At 36.6% G+C, this 21,236-nt stretch overlaps 1 protein-coding gene across 1 annotated transcript in view; it reads left to right on the top strand.

The window, feature by feature from the left end:
* Positions 1-21,236, top strand: part of BABAM2 (BRISC and BRCA1 A complex member 2) — a 173,380-nt gene that overhangs the window by 138,465 nt on the left and 13,679 nt on the right. The window contains exon 11 of the mRNA XM_054063781.1: positions 15,101-15,254. Coding sequence (XP_053919756.1) covers positions 15,101-15,254 — 154 coding nt within the window. The remainder of the gene's footprint in view (positions 1-15,100; positions 15,255-21,236) is intronic.

Below are 21,236 nucleotides of genomic sequence, written 5' to 3' on the forward strand. Positions count from 1 at the left end.
TTGCATCACCCACTTGTTGAACAATCCATTGCAAAAACATTTATGTTCCATGCACTGAAGGATATTGGAATGAAAGGACTGAAACCTGCACTTCATTTCCTGAATGAAGTAATGTAGGCTTTCATCTCTTAACCACTGACATAACTATGCATATAATGGTTGAATATTTAGCAAGCATCTAATAAAATGTCTGGGATAGATAGTCATAAGTTGAAAACTGTATTATCCATTTACTGTATTATGTAGAGAAAGTATTCAGAGGAGAATAAATAGGTCAGTATACAGCAAGCACTGTGGCAAATCAAATGAAAGGAAAGCATAGTAAATTTTACTGGCATCTTAATTTTGGTTAGAATTTTAGGTTTAATTGAGATCATGAGATATATAAACCCTAACTTGAGTTGTATTTCCTTTAAAAGATGCATTGAGAGATTTAAAAAATAACTTTAGGGGTTTTTGCAACTTTTTGCATTCAATGTTACAAACTTGTTTGGAAACTAGGAAGCTAAACACCTTAGAAGTAAAGTGAAATTACTCAGAATAGTTTTATTGAGTAAACTGAATTAAAGATAAGAGAGAAACAGAAAGCCTAATAATCTGAGAACAATTTCACTTGCTAAAAAAAAATAATTTTTCTGCAATAGTTGCAGAATGAAGAGCAAAGTCTATGCATTCTACCTTAAAATACAGAAGAGCTGCCTAATTGCAAACTTAATCATTAGATTAGTATAGCTGCTGAAGTTATTATAGTAGATCAAAGAGCAGTCAAAGGAACTATTGCTTTCGTGGTTTAGTTCAAAAAATTGGTCAAGTGCTTTCAAGTATATGACAGAAGAAATAAACATTCATGCATCCACATAGAAGAGGAAATTGTTGATCAAGCTTAGTGCTTTTGATATTGATAGTGTTTATTAGTAAGTCTCAGTACGAAGCTTTGTAAGCAAACTTAATGTACTGCTGATTTCTTTCTCTTCTTGTAATCAGCTATGATTAGTTTTGGAGATAGATGTTTCTTCATTTTCTTGTTAATGCATACATTCTGTTTATACTGTGTATAGTATAAATAGAAGTTACATTGTCTGTGCACAGATAAGTGGCCTTACTGGTATGGGCATAAGAACAGGACTCCAAAGCAACTTGTATGTGGGCTTTTCAAAGATTAATTTTTATCTTAGGAGATTTTTAGGTTATCCACACAAAGGAGATTGACAGAACTGCGACTAGTTGCAGTATCAGATGAAACACTGCTTGTGTTAGTGGTTACTTAAGACATCTTGGAAAGGACAGATACTAAACTAAAAAGGTTTTGTTTCATTGAACAATATTTCAGGGGATGAATGTTGGAAGCTGCCAGCATTTGTGTCTTAAGTTTGTATAGATTCTCAGACTGAGGTGAAGCTGGTGGGAACACTTGCTGCCACTGAACTTGGCTAACTAAGGGATTTCAGCTTCTGTGTTGGGTAATACCAGTGACTGAGGGAGGTCCAAAGTGCCAGGCATGCAAAAGCTGGTCTGATTAATGAGCTTTCTTGCTATGGAAGTGCCAACTAAAGTAGCTCTTTGTCCACCCTCCTACCTATTTGTGCAGTTATGAGAATAAAAAAACAGGCAGAAATAGGCAGCAACTCAACAAAGAGGTTTTTACTCTGGAAAGAGAAAGAAGCAAGGGACCTCGAGCATTAATTGAGTAATTGGAGATTATACCTACGAGTATCAGGCTTTGGGCAGACACTCACTTCTGGATTCAGTGTTTTTTGGTGGAAGTCACCAGTGCCAGCTTCTGATGCATTCCTGTTTGGATGTTGCTGTCCATGCACATTTGTCAGCAGAGCAATTTGTGCCAATGCAGTCAGCTTACATAGTTTGAATTCATGGCTGGAGCTAAACATTTGGGGCTCTCTCACATAAACCTTTTCTGGATTTGTCCACAGCCTCAGAAAGCAGCTTTGAAAATAAAGACACAAGGAATTTTTGGTAGCCATGCTCGTCAGGTGAGGCTTGGAAGGAAGGCAAGAAATAACATAGGACATTTTGGGGAAGAGCATTAGTAGATGAGAAGACAAGATTACGCTATGGTGCAAAGAAAGTGCAGTTTATTCCAGTAGTGTTCAGAGAAAGAGGAATATATGCCCACACACTGTAAATAAACAAAATCGTATTAAAGAAGTAATTTGTTCTATCAGTTCCCCTTCTAAGAAGAAATAACTCATTAGGCTTCAGATGTTGTTTTAATCATTCAGTAGAGCAACAATAATCATTAGCATTTAGGTAAATGTTAATATTTAAGGCACTGGTGTGGTTTAAGATGTTACCTGCCCTTTAAAGGAGAGGTCCTCTGGAAAGTCAACAGAACAGAGCTAATGAGCATTCATCAGCCCCTCCATCTATCCCTCCTGCAGCTGTTTAAATAAACAAGTTAGACTTCGTGGTAGTAAGTGGCTAGCAAGGAAGTTTAGTAAAGTCTTAAATGGAAGACTTTTTTTAGATGGATGTGTGTCTGATGTGGGTTAGTGTTTGCTATTTGGGTTTAGGAGAGCTTATGTGAGAAGACAAAAGCATTTTCTTTCATCTAAGGTCGTATTTATTGTTCTTTTTGAAATTGCCTTTGCAGATTCCTATTTGAAAAGTGACATGCCTACCTCAATAACTCCACAGTTTCTGAGATAATAAAAATGTTTAAGAAATATTTGTTTATCCAAGCAATTTGGAACGAGAAAATGAGGCTGTTTTGTGTAAACATTCCTGTGAATATTTCAATAAACCTTTACCTGCCTGTAATTTTGGCCATAGAGCCCTCTCTGTTATATAGAACCTATAGATCTTGTTAAATGTAAATGTGAGAAGTAGCTAGTGTTTGTTAGTTTGATATACTATTTTATGCAGTTGGAATATGCTGAATGATGCTTGTGTGCTCCTGGAGTATGAATTTGAGTGAGGTTGGTGGTTTTAGAGGTTGGGGTTTTTTTTTTTTCAGTTTTGTGTCATGTAAGAGTTGCTCACACACCTCTTGGAAGCTGAAAAGAAGATAGCCTTCAAGAGCTGCTCTTCTTTATCAATATCAGTGCATGGCAGTCATCAATTAACACTTAAAATTCTAGGAAAAAAAATCCTTCCTTTGGAGGAAATTAAGAATGCACTGGCTCTGCTTCTTCAGGGAGTTAGTTTGATTGTGAGAGAGAAGCTTCTTCAAGAAAAGGTATGGAAAACCCCATATGTTGTCTGCCCCATTTGTTACCTGAAAAAGGGCCAAGTGTTGAGTGGAGTATTTACATTAGATCACTTCTGTGAACTTTTATCTAATGAGGTGGTTTGGCTTCTTTACGTAGTTCTTTTATTTTATTCTTCTCATTGTTCCTTAAATGAAAACAGGAAATTATGACCCTTTGAAAACTAAAGAAGAAAGAGAGAACACATCAATGTGAACAACCAGTTATATGAGAATGGAGTGATGTCTGGTACTGTCAGGGAAACAGGATAGTTCAACAGAAGTATCAAGCATAACGAAATACATGTTTTAGGAGTCAGTATGAGAAGTTCAATACTGATCAAAAAAAGTCTGCTAAGATTGTATAGGGATGTTATTTTGCTCTTAAATGAAATGCTGGTTATTAGCAAAGTCCCAGTGATGTAAATAAAACTGGCTGCCAGAAGTCAAAAGCTGTTCGGATCTACTGCTGAGGTGTCATATTTTGACTGTTCAGCAAGCAGAGAAATATGGTTTGTGAGGCAGTCTTTTCCTCTGACTCTTAATGCTTTTAGTTGGTACCATGTATTTCTTTTAATCTAGTCTTGGAAGTTCCTGAGCACGTGTCATTCTGCCTACAGCAAAATATACCCTGAACAGAGGGGGTCTCTTCAAAAGTGTGTACATTGTTTTCATCACCACAAAACAAAAGGTTCTCTGATATTTTGTGTGTAGTGAGGTGCGTATCACTCAACTGAAGTGAATGAAAGCTGCAGATAGGCTGCAGTGCTGTAGTGCTTTTCCATCAGGCAGTGTGATGGAAAAGTAGTCTGAGTAACAGACACACAGTTCTGCACTTAACTAGACATAGGCAGGGGCTAATCCCAGGGCTGAATTGTAGCATTTGGAAAATGAATTAGCCTTTTGCTGGTCATTTTTCTCCACTGCATATTTTTCTTCTTTATTTCTAAGGGACACAGCCAACTAGATTTAGTTTGAAATTTGTATTGCAAGTTGATAATTTAATTTTTGTCATTAAGAGTATCCTAAACATCGTGTTCTTTTGATTCCATCCTGGATATTTACTTGTACGTGAGCTGAATGAGATTTTCCATATTTAAGTATTCATAATGGATACAAGTGAACCTAAAAGCAGAGGTTTTCTTTTCCTCTTTCTCTGTTTCTCTGTGTTCTTTTTGCAATCTTGTCACTTAATATAAATGATTTTAGGTTCACATTTTAAATTCTTCTAAAAAAGGGAGAATGGACACAGAGTGATTCATAAAACTTAATATGAACAGCAACAAACAGGAAAAAACTGTTGTGATAAGAATCAGATTTTACAAGTATTTTATGATGGCCTGATATGTGTGGACTGGCAAAGTATTTTTAAGTGTCATTTTGCTGTGAATGTTACCTTCTTAATTTCTGAGAAATGCATACATTTGCCATGCCTTTAAAACTGTAGTATATTGCTATAGACATTAATTTATGTACTTCCAGGAACTATGAGCACTTCAACAAATGAACTGAAGGGTTTTGTAATAACTTCTTATAAAATTGCACTTTTCAGAAAAGTGAACTATTGCTTTTTCTTCATCTAATAGATATATCTAGAGTGCTACTACTATGTGCCCAAGTGGCGGATAACTAAGAAATCCTCAGAAAAGATGCCTGAGGTAGAGAAGTGATGTAATCCTACTTTATCCTCTCCATTTTTAAAAAAAAAAAAGTACTTAGGTCACAAAAAGTCATTGACAGAGCTGGGACTTGAGTACAGATCACGCTATTTTTTCTTCTTACTGTGTGTCTATGTCTTTGTCTACATTGTCTCACATGGCATTCACAAATAGTTTTTCTCCAAGGTGAGAAGTATGTTAAAGGTGTGAAATGTAATGAGTTGAAAATTGCTCATAGTAGCAAGTAGAAAGCAAATATTTTGTTTTCAGTCTAGAAATTACGTGATGATAATGATGCATAAATAATAATAAATACACCTTCAGTTAGAGATGAAAGTGATCACAAAGATGGTTAACTGTCTAAATGAGGGAAGGAGAGAATGCTTAAATTGCTTTTCTGTCTCTTTTGCCACCAGTTCCCCTGCCCCATTCAGCAGCAGTCCCACATTTTCGCTAGTCCTACTTTTGCTATAGCAGCTCATCTTGTCCTTAACTCTCCTTGCCAAGTTTAACTCCACATGAGCTTTGGCATTCCTAACCCATTCTCTGCATGCTCATAGAGTGTCCACATATCTTGTGCTTCCTTTTCATGTTTGAGGTTTGTTAGAAGCAGCTTGTTCATCACTTAGGCCTTCTGCTTGACTTTCTGTTCATTAAGATGGACCATTCCTGAGGTAGGAAGAGGTGATCATGGACCTCTCCTCTTCAGGAACATTATCCTGTAAGATTCCTCTATGGGAGGAGCAAGATCCCTGAATGACCCAAAGTCTATTTCGTGAAGCTTAGGGTTGTGATCCTGCTATTTATCTTGTGTCATCCTCAAATATAACATTCACAGGAGAGCACCAAAAATTACAAGTAGTGTAGAAATCATGGCTTAAAAGAATATGTTCTACAAATTAGTTCTTTGGGTCATGAAAAGACATTAGAGGAATGAGCCTTTAGAAGCGTAAAAGGTGGCTTCAAGAGCAAAAGTGTTTAACGTTCAGGAGTGGAAAGGAGCAATGCACATATATTTCAGTAAAGTAGATCTCAGTTTAAGCATAGAAGAGTGTCTTTGTTGACTGGTTAGTCTGGACAGGATTACACTCTGTTGTGATTTGAAAGCTGTAAGCTTGCATGGATTTGGGCTTGGAAGGACAGGATGGTGTGTGTGTGAGTAGAGGGTCCTCTTGACCTGCAGGATAATGTCACGCTGATTGCAGAGGACAATGAAATAAAACAGTTTCCTTTCAAATCCTAGTATTTAAAACAGAAAAAAAGAACTTATTTGCCAGCCTCATAAGCTTAATAAAGCATCAGTGAGAGAAGCCAGTGTTTTTGCACAGCTGCTTTTCAGGTGAAACATGCTTTAGAAATCTTCCTGTCCTGATGGAACATAATGTAGAACTTCTCAGCATTTAGCAGTGCATCACTTTACTGGGAAAGCAGAGGAGAAACTTTTGCCTTTTCTCCACCAGTTACATGCCTGTGCCAAGAAGGGGCACAGCTTACTTTTTATACCCATAACAACTGCAACTGTATGTAAAGCATAAGCTTCAAGCAATTCAGATAGGGAAGAGGCAGCTTTTAGTAGCATCAATCTCATCAGCGCTTAGAGAAGTTACTATAGAAACTGTTACAGCAGAAACAATAAAAGGAAATATAAACGGAAGGGGGAGGGAATGAAGATCTTCAAGAATTTGAAGTAAAAATAAAGCAAAATAGATGTCACCAGCTGAAGCGACGAAGGTAAAAATAAAACCCCTTTTTCTTAATTAAAATAATCATGGTTACAGAAATTAAAGAAGGAAAAGGCCTATGAGGCCATTATGCCATTTCCTGGAGTTCAGCCTGTGTTTATGAGATATTCCATGGGGTATTTTTAGGATGTAGTCCAGTCTTGCTGTCAAAGTCCAAAGGAATGTGACATGGTTAAGGTGGGTGAATGACACTCTAAAGCAAGAAGACATTATAAAGCAATTTTTGGTTTAAGTTATATCACTTTTTCATGGTCTTTGACTGCATAACTGGAAAAAGCTTGAAGAATATCTTGATTTGATCTGTTACTTTGTTCTTCTGGAAGACTAACCAAAGAATTAGATACTCTGTCTGCAGCACATGACTGTAACTTAAGGTATTTAAACTATTTATGTCACATTTCTTTAAAATGCTGGTACTTAAAAAGGTACTTAAAAAGAAAGATACAGATTATGATAAAGACATGAGTTATTTTTACAACTGTATCATGTGCTCATGTTGAAAGAAAATCAAAACAATAGTAATCATACATCTAGTTGCCATTGGTGCCTAGACTGTATTGTAGTTCCCATTATCAGTGGAATGCAAACTACAAGATGGATACAGCAGTGTCATGCAGTCCTCCTCAAATAAGAACAGGTTACATATGTTCTATTTAAAGAAAAAAACAATAAACAAACAAAACCCCCTAAAAAATCAAAACGAAGAAAACTAAGTGACCTCATGAGGTTCAACAAGGCCAAGAGCAAGGTCCTACACCCGGGACAGGGCAATCCATGGTTTCAATACAGGATGGGAGACGATGTGATTGACAACAGCCCGGGGAATTTGCAGATGCCTCCTCCCTAGAAGCATTCAAGGCCCGACTGGATGGGGCCTCAAGAAGCCTAGTCTAGTGGGAGGTGTCCCTGCCTATGGCAGGGGAGTTGGAACTATATGATCTTTAAGGTCCCTTCCAACCCAAACCATTCTAGGATTCTGTCTTTGTAGGTGATGTATTTATGCTAGTCACACTGAAATTCTGTACACTGAAGTAAACACATCTCTGTGTATGTGTTGGAATAGTTTAATCCATGACAATTCATTGTTTCCATTCTTAAGAAATATTATGAGCTATCTCAAGAGCACTGGAATTAAAGGTAACCACTTCCGTATCTGAGTGGCCATTTGAAGCTGGCCATTTCCATAAATGAGATGTTGTCATAAGACATATTAGGGAAAGGGGCATACTGTTGGTGGAAAACTTTGAAAAAAGAAGAACCAATTCTTGTTTCAAATCTAGCCTGGGCTAACAATAACTGAAAGTCATTCCTGTCTGATAAAAGTAAGAAGGAAAAAAAATAAGGAAAATTAGATTCCTTCCAGCATTCCTTAATGTCATTGTGGACATCACCAAAGTAACTGCAAATTGGGCATTTGGCAGCACTTCCAATAACTGCTGTCGGCTGCCTCACATTCCAGAGACAATACATTAAACTTGTGCTAAAGAAAAGGTTCCTCAGCATTTTCCTCCTTTCTTATCCCAGTTGTTTTATTCCTAATGATCTTCTAATAACCTTATCTTCTAAACGTCTCAATGGACTCTCTCCCTATTCTTGAATATTATACTTGCTGACTAAGGTCGACAACATCTTGTGTTGTTAAGGATCAATCATTATACAAACACAAGTGATTTCTGTTGCCAGACCTATTTCACTGTACCAAATGAGGAGCTGTGAATTTAATATATTCACATAAATTGTCATAATCTGACATATTGTCATTTTCCCATTGTTGCAATCACATTCTATGTTACACTTGAACATTGTTTAAACATTGTTTAATCAATTCAGTGTTTCATTGTTTAATATTGTACATTTGGGTGATATGTAACTGATGTAGTTAAGAAAAAATATTCTTTTTTCAAAGTATTTATTTGTATTTTCATAGAATTTATTTGGAAGTATTTTGTATTTAAGTCATCTTACTAATTTACTATACAAGTGTTCACTTTCCCAATGGGGTGAATATTTCTCATAGCAGAGGCAGACTTTATTTCAAAACTAGCTGTGATTACCAACACACCCAAAGTGCCATGTCTCAGCTAAAATTCCATTAACAGCTTTTCATTTCACATTTGAAATTTTGAAATGTTGTTTTCAAAATAGCATCTTCCTGCTAATAGCCTGTTTTTCTTCAAATGGGATGTTAGCCTTAATAATACTTCACAAATTCAAATTCCTGGGCCTGTGTTCTGTTAACCTAAAGTCCCACACTAATGCCATTGATATGTTATTTGTCATCTTTGCTCTCTCATTCTTGCAAGACTACATCATCATACACCAAAGCAGGATAGCTGTGCCATTTCGTAATTCCATGTGTGTTTTGAGCCAAATCCACCGTTTCTTTTTTTGCCAGTAGAATGTAGGCTGGAGACCTTCAGCGCAGAAAAGTCGAGGGAAAATTCACTTTGCAAATTAGCCTGAAATCCCACCCTACAGAGATTTGTGCTAGCCACTACAGTCCCCAAAATGTTTGTGGCTGAATCTGTTCAGGTTTCTCAGTAGGTACAGTGACCAGTATGATTCCTGAACGCCCTTCTATACTGGAATTTCTATGTAAAAAGTGAAAATAGCTCTTTTCACTTGAACATAGGTGAAGGTTTTTCACCCATTGTACAGTTTGTTTGGAACAGCTTTCCCACAGGAGGAGTAATGTCAGAAAACCTACTATATATATATATATATGTATAAAATAGAGCCTGATAGATTTATAAAGGGCATTATATAATACAGTAGCTGTGTTATCACCACTTGGTGATTGTAAATTCACATAGGTCTCATCTGCATTAACTCATCATGAAAACCAGAAAGCTTTGAATTCAAAGAACTTTTCAGTCTGAGGCAATGCATTCAAGTCCGCAAGTCCTTTTTCCCAGCAGTGTGAGCTCAATTGGAAGTAAAGTCAGAGAGAATGTGAAATTCAGTGAACCAAAAAAGAACAAGCAAAACTATGATGAATATATACTAATAAGAGACAGTTCTGGAGCCTGGAATATGTGTTTCCTGTTTCCATTACTTACTTCATCATAAGTACTTGACTGCAGAGGCAGTTTCTGGCCAAAGTTTGATGATAAGTAAGGAGTGAGTCAGGGGATTTTGGGAACAGAATGGATAGTATCAGGCTTAAGTTGTTCAATGTTCTCTGGAGATTTGGGTTTAGCACATCTTTCCTGTACCCATCTTGTTTTTCTAGTGAAATAATTTTAACACAAATTTGCACATGTCCAGTAATCATTACTTCTGAAGTGCCTGCTGCGGAAGGAGTTGTGTTTGGTTATATGAAGTATTATCTACTACTAGGTCTCAGAAGAATTGGGTCCCACAGGCTGGCACTCAGAATCAGTAAACAAGCTGACTATCCTTCTGTTGTTCTTTCATTCACAGTCTGGAATCCCTAAACAGCCTCTCATGAAGGTGCTGTGAACCAAATTTTTAAATATTTTATGTAGTTATTATATCTTACAGTGATTAGTATGATCACGTTGAAGAAATGTGATGAAATGAATACATTTTTAATCAGAGCAAGACTTCAGCGTTGTGCAGTAAATTGTGTGGTGTTGTTCACAAGGGTAGAGTCTGTCAGATGGGACAGACCTGAACAGTATCTCTTTTGGCCAGCTCTGTCCAGCTCAGGAGCTGAAGTGGAAAGAATACAGTGTTATCTTGTGTTAGGAGACTGTTCCATAAAGCAAGTAGAGATTTAATTAAGGTTGGGAAGGCAATGAAATCTTGTAGAAGTGGAAATCTTGGCAGTAAAATATCCAGACCAGGCAGTGTTCATGAGTACAAAACAAATTACAGGTACAATAAACTGCAGCAGATTCAAGCATCCAGTTTAATAAGATAACCAGTATAGTATCATCCAAGCATCCAAACAATGTGTAGCATTCAGTGGGTAAATGTTTACTGCTGTGAAAACAAGTAGCTAGATTTATCCAGTGCCTTACAAAGGATGAATAAACCTTTTCTCTAGAAAAGGGGAACAGTATAGGGAAAAATTTCTAAATATTGCCATCTGAGTACTTTGAAATATTTGTATGGTCAGCATGCATTTCAAGCATGGTTTTGTTTTTCTTTTGCTTCTCTCCAGGACTTAAAGGTGGGGTAAACTTACTTTTTTCTTCTGAGCATTTTCCCTTCAGAAACCCTATAGCAGCATTGCTATGGGCTTTTTCCAAGACATCCCCTCCACGTTTCGTACCCTATTTGAAAAGCTATAAAATTAGATGGTGAAGATATTATTTTAGAGTTAATAAGACTGTTGAAAGCAACTCTGTAGTTGTTGACATAAACTTAACAAACTAGGTAACCTGTTCCTGATATCAGTATGGTTGCTCTTTGATAAAATGAACAATTACGCCTTGCTGATTCATTGCACAGTTTTTTAGTTATTAATGAATCAGGATTTTGGCTTCAAGATAACTATGTTTTGAATATACGTATGCACTAAATGCTAAGTCAAGGGAAGCAAATTTGTGTATTACTTCTCGATAGTTTCTTATATTTCAAAAAGAGAGCAACTTCAACTATTTATAAACTGTAATTAAGTTTCTTTACAACATGACTCATTCTCAACATGCAAGTCCTTTTTCTTTTCCTTTCTTATGAACTGTGTGGGAAAATTAGGGTTCAATCACCAAAGAATTTATTCAATGCATAATTACCCAAAACAGCCCTCCAAGTTCTGCTCGTGTAGAGCTTCCGTAAAGACATGATTTTCCCCACACTATGGCTTTCTGAAAATTGACTTCTAAAACATGGTCTGTAATTGTAACGTAGGAGAAAGCAGTGTTTTAGTATGGTATTGGCTTCTTTCTTTGAGCTCCTCGTAGATTAACAGTGTGATGCTTAGGCAAACCAAAGTAAGAAATCATCAGGATTAAATTACTTTGAGTATGGAACTGAATTAGAAAGCTTTACTTTCCTCAATAAGCTAAGTATTTAAATTTTCCGAAGGAAATGTTTCTATTTCTGTGAGAGAAGGGGTAAATGGAACTTCCTCTGACATAATTTTCATTTTAAATCTGAAGTTGACAGCAAGATTTTTACCTTCATAACCAAATATTACTGCTTAACTACATGACTTGTATAAGCTTGCTGGTTGAAATGACTCACTTGCGTAGATGAAGTTATTTTTAGGGAGATAATTTGCACTGTTTAGAAGACAGGAAAAAAGGGAGAGAGTCCTACTAAGAGCTAGATCCCTCATTACAGTTTGCAGAGCTCCTGAACCCAGCATCCAAGCAAAAGATGACTAAGCAAGGGGTCTATTGGTACTTTCAGGAATTTACAGACATGAGTCATCTGCTTATTTTCTGCAGACATATCACCAGGATACTTTGTGAGTCAGCTGTTATTTGGAAATAGTACTTGTGTTCAGCATGAATACGTTTTTGTAGTTCTTAGGTAACTAGCATGCCAAACCAAAGCAGCTTTTATAGTTTGCCTGGTTCATGTGTTGATTTACAAAAGCACTGCATTGTTTTAACCATGATGCATTTTTCAAGATAAAGTGTAAATGTTGTCTGGCATGTTATTATGATAACACTTACCTTTTGCACCTTACATACCACATGAAGGCAGACCTGATTTCGTATTAATGCACAGATTGAGAGTCAGATTGTCTATATGACCAGGGAAAAAGAACAATTTTCTCTCTCAGTCTATGCGACTCTGAACAGAAGTTTACTTTTATCTTCAAAACACCTTGCTAGCATTAATTACTAACTGTTTGCTTATTTTTTTATGTACAACAAAGAGCTTCACCCCAAATCCAAGCATTCTGTGCCCTCACAGTGTCAATGGATGGGCATCCACTGCAACGGAAGTGAGCTCTTGCCTTCCCTTCCTACTGCTGAAATAATAGCTGGCTACCTTGAGATATGTATAACACTTTACAACTCAAGGCTATTTCCTGTTTACTGGTCTTTTAGGTGTGGTTGTTTTCCCGAATTAGGGACAGGTTTTTTTACTTGGTCTGGGCTCATCTCACACCTTGTATTAAGGAAACACTTGGGTTAGAAAAATGGACGTTTGGCGACTTTAAGTGAAGGGTAGCATTAGAAATCAAAGGCAGGTCAAATTTTTCAAAACTCTATTGCAGTTCAGGATAAAACTGCTGTTGGCCACATGTGGGATACACAATTTTAAATCCAATTTGATTATCTGATTTAACAGTCTATAATGTAAGTTATTCCTGAAAATTCCTATACAGTTTCTCATAAATAAAGAAAAATCTGTTTTCTGTTTTATTTTGGTGGTATTGATGTTGTAAAAATATTTTTATAAAAGATAGGCTTGTAAATAATGAAAGCATCTCTGTAGTGATAGCAGTGTCTTGACTATCCATTTAAACAGCATTTCTAGTGCTAGAGATTTTCTTTTAAGTGCAAACCTTTAGTTTCAGGTAACAGGAAGAAAACTGCTACTGCTCGCCCTCGTAGACAGAGGAAAGGAAAGTTAATAAAAATTAGAAATTCTCATGTAAAAAGTTAAATCTAAGGACTGAACCATTACTTGAGTGTTTTGCTAAACTTTGTTGTTCCTTTCAGACAGTGATAAAATACACAGAGTTTAAGTACTTAGAGCTGAAGGAGTGTGTTTATAACATTAAATGCAGAGCCTGTTTCCTTGCTTCATACTCTTTTCCACAGTCAAGTCCTTCAGAGGCTGCGATACACATGTACTCTCTGCGAGGGGAGGAGACATCTTGCTTGCTGATAAACAGCCTCAATACGCCAATGTTTTTCAGGGTTATTATTTAATAATCATGTTATAAAGAGGAATTTGACGAAGCAATCTTTGAGTCTAACCTTTGTTACGGCAGTGATTGCACTCAAATTAGTAGAACTCTGCCCATGTCATTACCACTGAAATATCTGCTGGAAGCTTCTGTGTGAGCTGAGTCACCAGGACTTGCAAGTTATCAAATGTAGCTCAGACATGTAGGTCATGAACTGAGCAAACACTGTTGTTCACAGTGAGTAGTTGTATTTTGAGACTACAGCTGGAATATAACATTCATTTTTGTGTACTTCATGGCTACAAATGGTTTTACTTGTCAAGCTTGGAGTGCAATCTAGGGAAAAAGGAACTATCGTTTGGCTGGTGCTCATCTGAGTATTCAGACATGATTAGAAAAAAATGAAAAATGGACTAGCAGGATGATAGCGTGGGATCTAGAAAAAAAAACCTGTTCTGTAGTGTTCCTTTCACTCTCTTCAGTTTCTTTTTCTACTGATGTTGCCACCTGCTTTGATTCCTGGTTCAGCTATTACAACCTGTTTGTTAACTTAGGAATCTTTCCTTCTCTTGAAAAATGACTGTGAAGTAACAAAGAGAGAATACTGAAACCCAAGCTTATATGTATGAATGTAATCTTATTAATTTATTTCACTCATTGTTACATCAATAGGAAAAATTATTTAAGATTCGCAGGGAGTAACTGTTCCTTCGCGGTGTTCTTTCATTGTGCAGAATTAAAGAACTGTGATTTTGAGGACAAAAAATAGTATGGTTGTAGGTGCTGCATGAATTGTCTATATCTTTAAAAGAAATGCATATTCTTCTGTTAATTTCAGTGTTACACATTCAATGTAAATAATTGGAATCTGTTGTCATGTCTCAATTTAACTACAGATTTCTGAGGCCTCTTGAAATTAAAAGCAGACCAAGAAAATCTCAACTATAAATCTAGAAACAAAAATGTTAAGTTAAAAAAATGGTTTCTGACCATGTTATTAACTGCTGTTGACTATTTTATTGTTCTGCCAGACCTAGCTGATCATGAGACAGTGATAAGCAAAGGGAACTAAGTAGTTCTGATTTTTATTTTTAGGGAGATATTTTGGGTATTAATGACTTCGCAGTGTGTTTTTGGTTTTGTGGGGGTATTTTTGTCTAGCAGATGATGGCAAGTTGAGATTTTTTTCCAACTCATGTGACTTAATCTTTCTACATTCTTTACCAAATCATTTAGCCACTTTAGGTTTCAGACAACTGTAAAATGAGAATTAAAATGTTTTTGGTGTCTGTGAGGGCACTAAAATAAATTGTCTAAAGCAGACGAAGAGAAATTTGTTTATTGAATGGAAAGCATAAATAGAGGGTACATTGTGAATTTTTGAAACGGAAAATTTCATTATAAAGGAAAATAACATTTTTTTTCTGTAGCAAAATAATCATAGTATAAACATAGAAATACACAAGCTAAACAGTTTTTTAACGATGCATTTTTAAGAAATACTTTGATAAAGCAAAGCATCCTATACAGCTATATGTTGGTGACTATAAGAAATACATAAATAAGTTTGAGAAGTAATCATCAATTTCTGCTTTTCTGTCATCTTAAGTCAATAGAAAGAAGTTATATATTCCCAGTAAAAAAGGGGGAGGAATTTCAATGGTGTACTTTTATGACTCTTTTTTCTCTTTCCCTTTTCTTTTTTTATTTTCAGTTGACCTACCCCTGTTTTTCCCTCGAGACCAACCAACCCTAACGTTTCAGTCCGTCTACCACTTCACTAACAGTGGCCAGCTGTACTCCCAGGCCCAGAAGAATTACCCTTACAGCCCCCGCTGGGATGGCAATGAAATGGCCAAGAGAGCAAAGTAAGTCATGTTACTGTTTCATACAAAATATTCAATTTGTTACACGGTCATCTGTCAGTAGAAATTTCATAGATTTAACTGTACATTTCCAATGTTGAAAGGCTGAACCTGTTTTTGTTCTAATGTAGCCCTAGCATTCCCATATATGAATATAGACAGATACTTTATTAATCACGCTTATTACATGAGTGCCAGAGGAGTGATCAAAAGAAGACTCTTTCTGCTAGGCATTGTACAGGCACACAGCAGTGACAGTCTCTGCTCCAAAGAGCTTCCAGTCTAAGTAGAGAAGATAGCCCCCAGCAGGAGTAACCTGCATGATAGCAGTCAGTCAAGGTAGCTCTGGTTTTCTGTGGGTTTGTGGGGTACCCTGAAGGGAAGCATGTGAGATGGAGGAAGAGCAAGGAAGAAAAACCTGAAAGATATGGGATAAGAATGTAATAAAAAGGCACAGAAGAACAAGGGGAGGTAGAACAAACCACTAATCTGGCATAGGAGGCAGTCCTATCAGAACTTGAGAAAGTTACCTGAAATTCTGAACGTCTCTTTTTTTTTTTACTGCTTCTTCTGTTGGCCGGAAACAGAGAATGTCTGACTGTTACCTCTGTAGTCTTTCTGCAAGCCCTCAGTTCATGCTGGGGAGACACCACTTCAGTCAGAGTATTCCATTCAAATTGAGATGACAAGACAGCCTCCCCAGAGTGGTTCTGTTGCAAGGGCAAGTTGCTGCAAGCAATGATTCCCCTGTTCTATGCTAGATATTATCCCTGTCTTCTAATGAAGCAAACCAGATTTTACCTGAACGGAGCAAAGTGGGAAACAGCCTTGCTGAGGATTTCAGTTTTGCAAAGTGTAAAAATGTTAGAACAGCAACAGATTTAAGCAGCCTAATTATCAGTTGTTCAGCACATAAGGGCATCAGACTGCATAAATAATAAGGCATATTGGAGTGAATGTTTTGATTGACAGTCAGAAGATCAAATTGAATTAGCAAAGATCTGTAAATAAGAGTCAAATGAAAATAGTTCAAGCTGAGTAAATCAAATTAATGACGTGGTCAGAGACTAATTTGGAAAGGATGAAAGCAAACAACAATTGACAAGCATTTGCAGATTTTGTAATAGTTTAAATTTTATGGAGATCATCAAGTAATATTTTATTTTGGATTTTGATGTACTATACTAGAATTTTTTTAACTAATATTTGGGTTTATTTCTGTGCTGTCTAGCAGAGTCATTTCTTGATCATTTTTTTTTTTTTGGTAGACTTTTTTTTTTTTTTTCTCTAGCAGAATATTAGGAGTATTTGGGGGGGTTGGTTTGTTGGTTGGTTTTAAAAAAGGAAACAATAACTGGAAGCATTACTGTGGCTTTTTCTTTGACCGTACTACAAAATGCATTTCTTTTGTGGGTGGAAGCTTGCAAGTACCTATGTGCTGTCTGCTAAGTGGATTCATGTTTGAGTGGATGTATATAAATGGACTTCTTTGCCCTGCACTTTGAAACTGAGAAGTATTATAACACTTCATTTTTAAAAACTCTATATGTGTACACTTACTATCACATGGATGTTTTATGAGGTTAGTCACTCTTACATTTGAGCCTTTGCATTTAAGTTTTACACTGGATAGGTAATAAGAGAAAGATGATGAGAAGCGGGGGAAGAAAGTGTGCTGCAGTGTCTGAAATAACTACAATTGAGCTGCAAAGAGACAGAGAAGCTGCTCTAGTTAAAAGCGCTTCGCTTGCAGGAACAACTAGTGATTCCTGAGTAGGTACCATAAATAAATCTATATCAAGAAAAGTATGATGCTATGACACGTGTTAGCATATTTTAAGAGAGATTTTTAACACAATTGAGCACCTTATATAAACGGTGTTTAAAATATTTGCAATGGCTTCTTAGAATAAGTTGGTGTGTTTCTACTCAACCAAATAATTTTTTGTTCTACTTTACTGTAGATGTGTTGTGGACCAAGTATATAAGAATATATAGATATATAGGAAAACATTATAATTAAATATATTAGTTCAAGCACCACAACAAAACATGCCAAATAAAAACAGAAAAGGATACGTGATTTAGTGTCTAGAAACAATGTAGTTCTGCTCGGCTAAGGTAAAGCCCTGGATGCATCAGAGACAACCTGTTAGTGTCTCGAAATACTCTCTGTTAGGTTTAGCTTATATGCAGTCATTTGTCATCTCAGCCCAATGGTCTCCCAAGTGGTTGGCATCCTTTGAGACAAAACAGCTCTGTTTATCTTTCTGATCTTACTGTTCTAGGGCCACAGGATCTCCCACTTGACCTTCTGGTATCTGACCAAATTCTCGAACCCTTATTCTCAGACACTTGGGGGATCAGTTTAACCATCTTCCCTGCTATAGCTTAAGGCACTGCCAGGGATGGCTTTTTCTTGCTCTTGTACCAGCTGGATTCGTTAGCCAGCCAGTCATGTATATTGCCATCCTTCATAGGATGTAGAAGCACCACCAAGTTTGAAATCCCATCACTGAGTGATTTCCTCATCCTCAACTTTGTCAAGCCCTGCCTCTGCTTTCAAAAACTCAACCCAGCCTGCTTACTTGTGGGCAGAGCTGTCATAAGATCATGCCAAAGGGACTTTGATTCCATGCCCAGCCTTCTCCCAGGGTTGTTTAGTGTTTGGGTTTAGGTTGGGTTTTTTTTCAGGCAGGTGAAGGCATCCAGTTTCTTCAACTCAGGGGCTAAACTTGAAAGTCTTGGTATCCTTGCTTATCTTTGTAGCCTCCGAGCAGAGGTAGGCACCTCTTTTGAAGTTAGGACTTAAGCCTTGCTCTAGCCTCGAGACAATCAGTAATAATTATACATAGAAGCAAAATTACTCCCCTAAAATCCATACATGTGTGTATATATATATATATAAGTAGATTGCATACATTCACATTTAGAAACATATCACCTAGATCTAAAAGGCAAATTCTCAAATCAGAATATTAATCTAGTGGGATCTTTTTCACTCACAGAGAAATACCGCTTCTTGCTGAAGTAATTGGACCAATTTAGGCCTGCCTGATAAGGCCCACAAAATCGAGTTTCTGTTTCTCTGTGCCTTCTTAAGCAGTTCTTTAAATCATCTGGGTCTTTTGAGGCCCACTGACTTAGATTCCTCACTGAGAGATAGCATCTGATAGTTGAAAGTTGCTATTGTAGCAGCCCAAGGATTGCCTTCTGGCTTGATTTAATTCTAAGGGACGAATCAAGTCCTGATTAAATAATGTGATTCCAAATGCCTCCAGATTGCTTGTTTCTCAACTAAATGCAAAATTTTAACCTGTTCCTCCAGCTGGAAACAGTGAAAACAAAAATATTAACATTTTCTTACAAGCTGCTGAGATGCCATTTCCTCTCAGTTCACATCTCAGGCTTTGCATCTCAGGTCATTTATTTATATGTTGTGGCCTCCTGCGTAAGCAGCTTCTCCAAAAGATTTGGTCCTAAAATACAATAGCAAGCCTAAGAAAATACAGTAAATTATGGAAAGTTAGCAGCCTTGTTTATGGTGTACGTGTGAAGTAAAACATCTCTGTGCGGTTTCCATGGGAAAGCTCTCTTGTTTTTTGCTTAAATAGGCATTCAAGTGTACATAAATGGAGTCTTTAAAGAACATGCTGACTCTAAGCCTAAGACTTTATGAAGGAATACTGTAAATAAAGCTTGTTTGTTTATACAAATGAAGTCCAGTTTTTAGATGCGCTCTGGCCCAGTTTCTGTTTGACCCAGTGCAGCACGGTAGACTTAGGTTATATTTCAGGGAGAGCAAGTCAGGACTCAGTTTCCTCTTTTATCCTACATAAATCCACATACTTGTCATTAAAAATAGCAGGAGGATGGAAATCTAGTATCAAAATAAAAAGTTGATCCAAGGGTTCATATTCTTTTTTCACGGTGGCTGATAAAACTGATCTCCGAGTAACATTGTTGTCCCTCGCCGTTCACCAGTGTTTGCTGAATGTGGTGTTTTATGTATCCCTCAGAGCTCTGTAAGGGTGAAAGCTTAAAAGGGCTTAAGTACTCTCAATTATATATTGGCTGTTGCTCTGTCAGGAGGTCAAGTGCAGCTTAAGATTATATGTGGACGCATCTTGTGCAAACTACATATGTACATGTCAACAGTGTGGCCCAAGCTATGGTTTGTGCTCCGTGCACGCATGCTGTGGTTAGAAAGTGTCAGCCTTTTGCACCGGGCTATGACATTTTCAGCCTCATCAGTACCTTTTCCTGGAATATCATCAAGTTAGTTGATATGTATCTTGTGAAGATGCTAGTTGCTATTTGGCTGAAATGGTTGCTTTAAGCTTTTATGTTCCCTAGTAAGGAGAAGAAAGGCATTTTTTGGTCTAATAAAAGGGCGTTCAAAAAAAAGGAGACAGTTATTGTGTTGCAATTTAGACAAACTCAGTTGCAATATGTCAAAGACTTGCTGTTGTATTTAGTAAATTATGAGTGCTGTAATGATTTGCTTTTAGTTTTGCTTTAATCAGTTTTTCAACTAATTCATCTTTATCATTAAGTCAGAATTTTCATGTTAGGCAGAATATCTATTACTACATTTTTAATTCTTTTAAGGTAAAAAGTTTCTTTTTTCCTTGAGACCTTTGTCTTCCATTTATGCAGAACCCACATCATTGTCTTCGAATCTCACTGTAAAGTTTACATGTAAACATTGGATCTTTTTTATAGTCTCTCCTTGATAGGTGTAATTAAGGTAATAAATAATTTTTTACTATTTGGTTTGTATTTTAGTATTTTTGCTTCCTGTTTATAAAAGTAGCAAATTTTATTTTCACGTATTATGTAATTTTCATGCATGTTATGCATCTTTAAAGAGTAGATTTCCAAAAACTAACTTGTTTGCATTTACATATACTCAAAAAGCTTTTTTCATGGCTGTTTATGCTCTGTTGTGCGTTAGCTTAAACTTTAAAAGAAGCCTAGAAAAATGAGAGTAGGGAACAGAAACAGAAAACACAGGGACATCATCCTTTGCTAAGTATGTCTGCTGTGTTTGAATGTTTGCAAACTAAGGGTGAGGTGCTAAGCTGGGACACTTATTTAACTCTTTAGTTTTCAGTTGTCTTGCATCAGAAACTGAACAAAAGGGATTTCCTTGCCTGAAATCAAGTAGAGCTGACATTTTGTTGCCGCCAGTGGGCTCTTTTTCAGAACACAAAGGGGCCAATAGGCCGTGACAGCCATAGCGAGACGAGATGTGGCTGCCCAGCCACGTGAAGCTTGTGAAGAAGTTAATTTGATTTTATAGATCATTAAATCAAAACTCTTATTTTCTGTGGGAATGTCGGCTGATCAGAATTCGATGTGAAAAGTAGAAAGGCAAATGGAAAAAATCATTTTTTGTTAAAATACTTAATGATTGCTTTAGTCTTTGTAGCATGTTCTGCAGTTGATTTACCAGCAAACCTTAATAACAAAATTATTTTGATTGTAAGATATAATAGGCAAAGTAGATACAGCTTTTAATTAAAATTTTCCTAAAATATTATTTTATTTTTACATCGTTCCTCTGCATACACTACAGACTACAGAGCACACCCATGATAGTCGCACTCTGTGAGTCGTATTTTTCATGTACTTTTCTTTAAATGTCGTCTTGGATAATTAAGTCTGACTCTTAAGTTATGCTATGTTAGTTTCTGACAGGTGCCTGCCAGGGATCTTCAGTGCTGTCATGCATTATGTGGATTTCAGCCAATACAGAAGGGCTTGAGTTTCTGGTCACTTCTCATTAAAGCTTTGACTGTGGGAAAAGAAAAACAACTATTTAAAGATGAGGAGTATAGGTGCTATAGGAAGTGCATAGAAATAAAATCTGTTAGGCAACTGGTTTTCTGTGGTTTTATGTAGACATTATGTATATGTGTGAACTGTACATATGTGCCTTTTGATATATAGTAAATATTCTTTCTGAAGAAAAAGAATTCT

Source organism: Cuculus canorus, chromosome 3, assembly GCF_017976375.1.
Source record: "Cuculus canorus isolate bCucCan1 chromosome 3, bCucCan1.pri, whole genome shotgun sequence".
NCBI classification, from domain to species: Eukaryota; Metazoa; Chordata; class Aves; order Cuculiformes; family Cuculidae; genus Cuculus; species Cuculus canorus.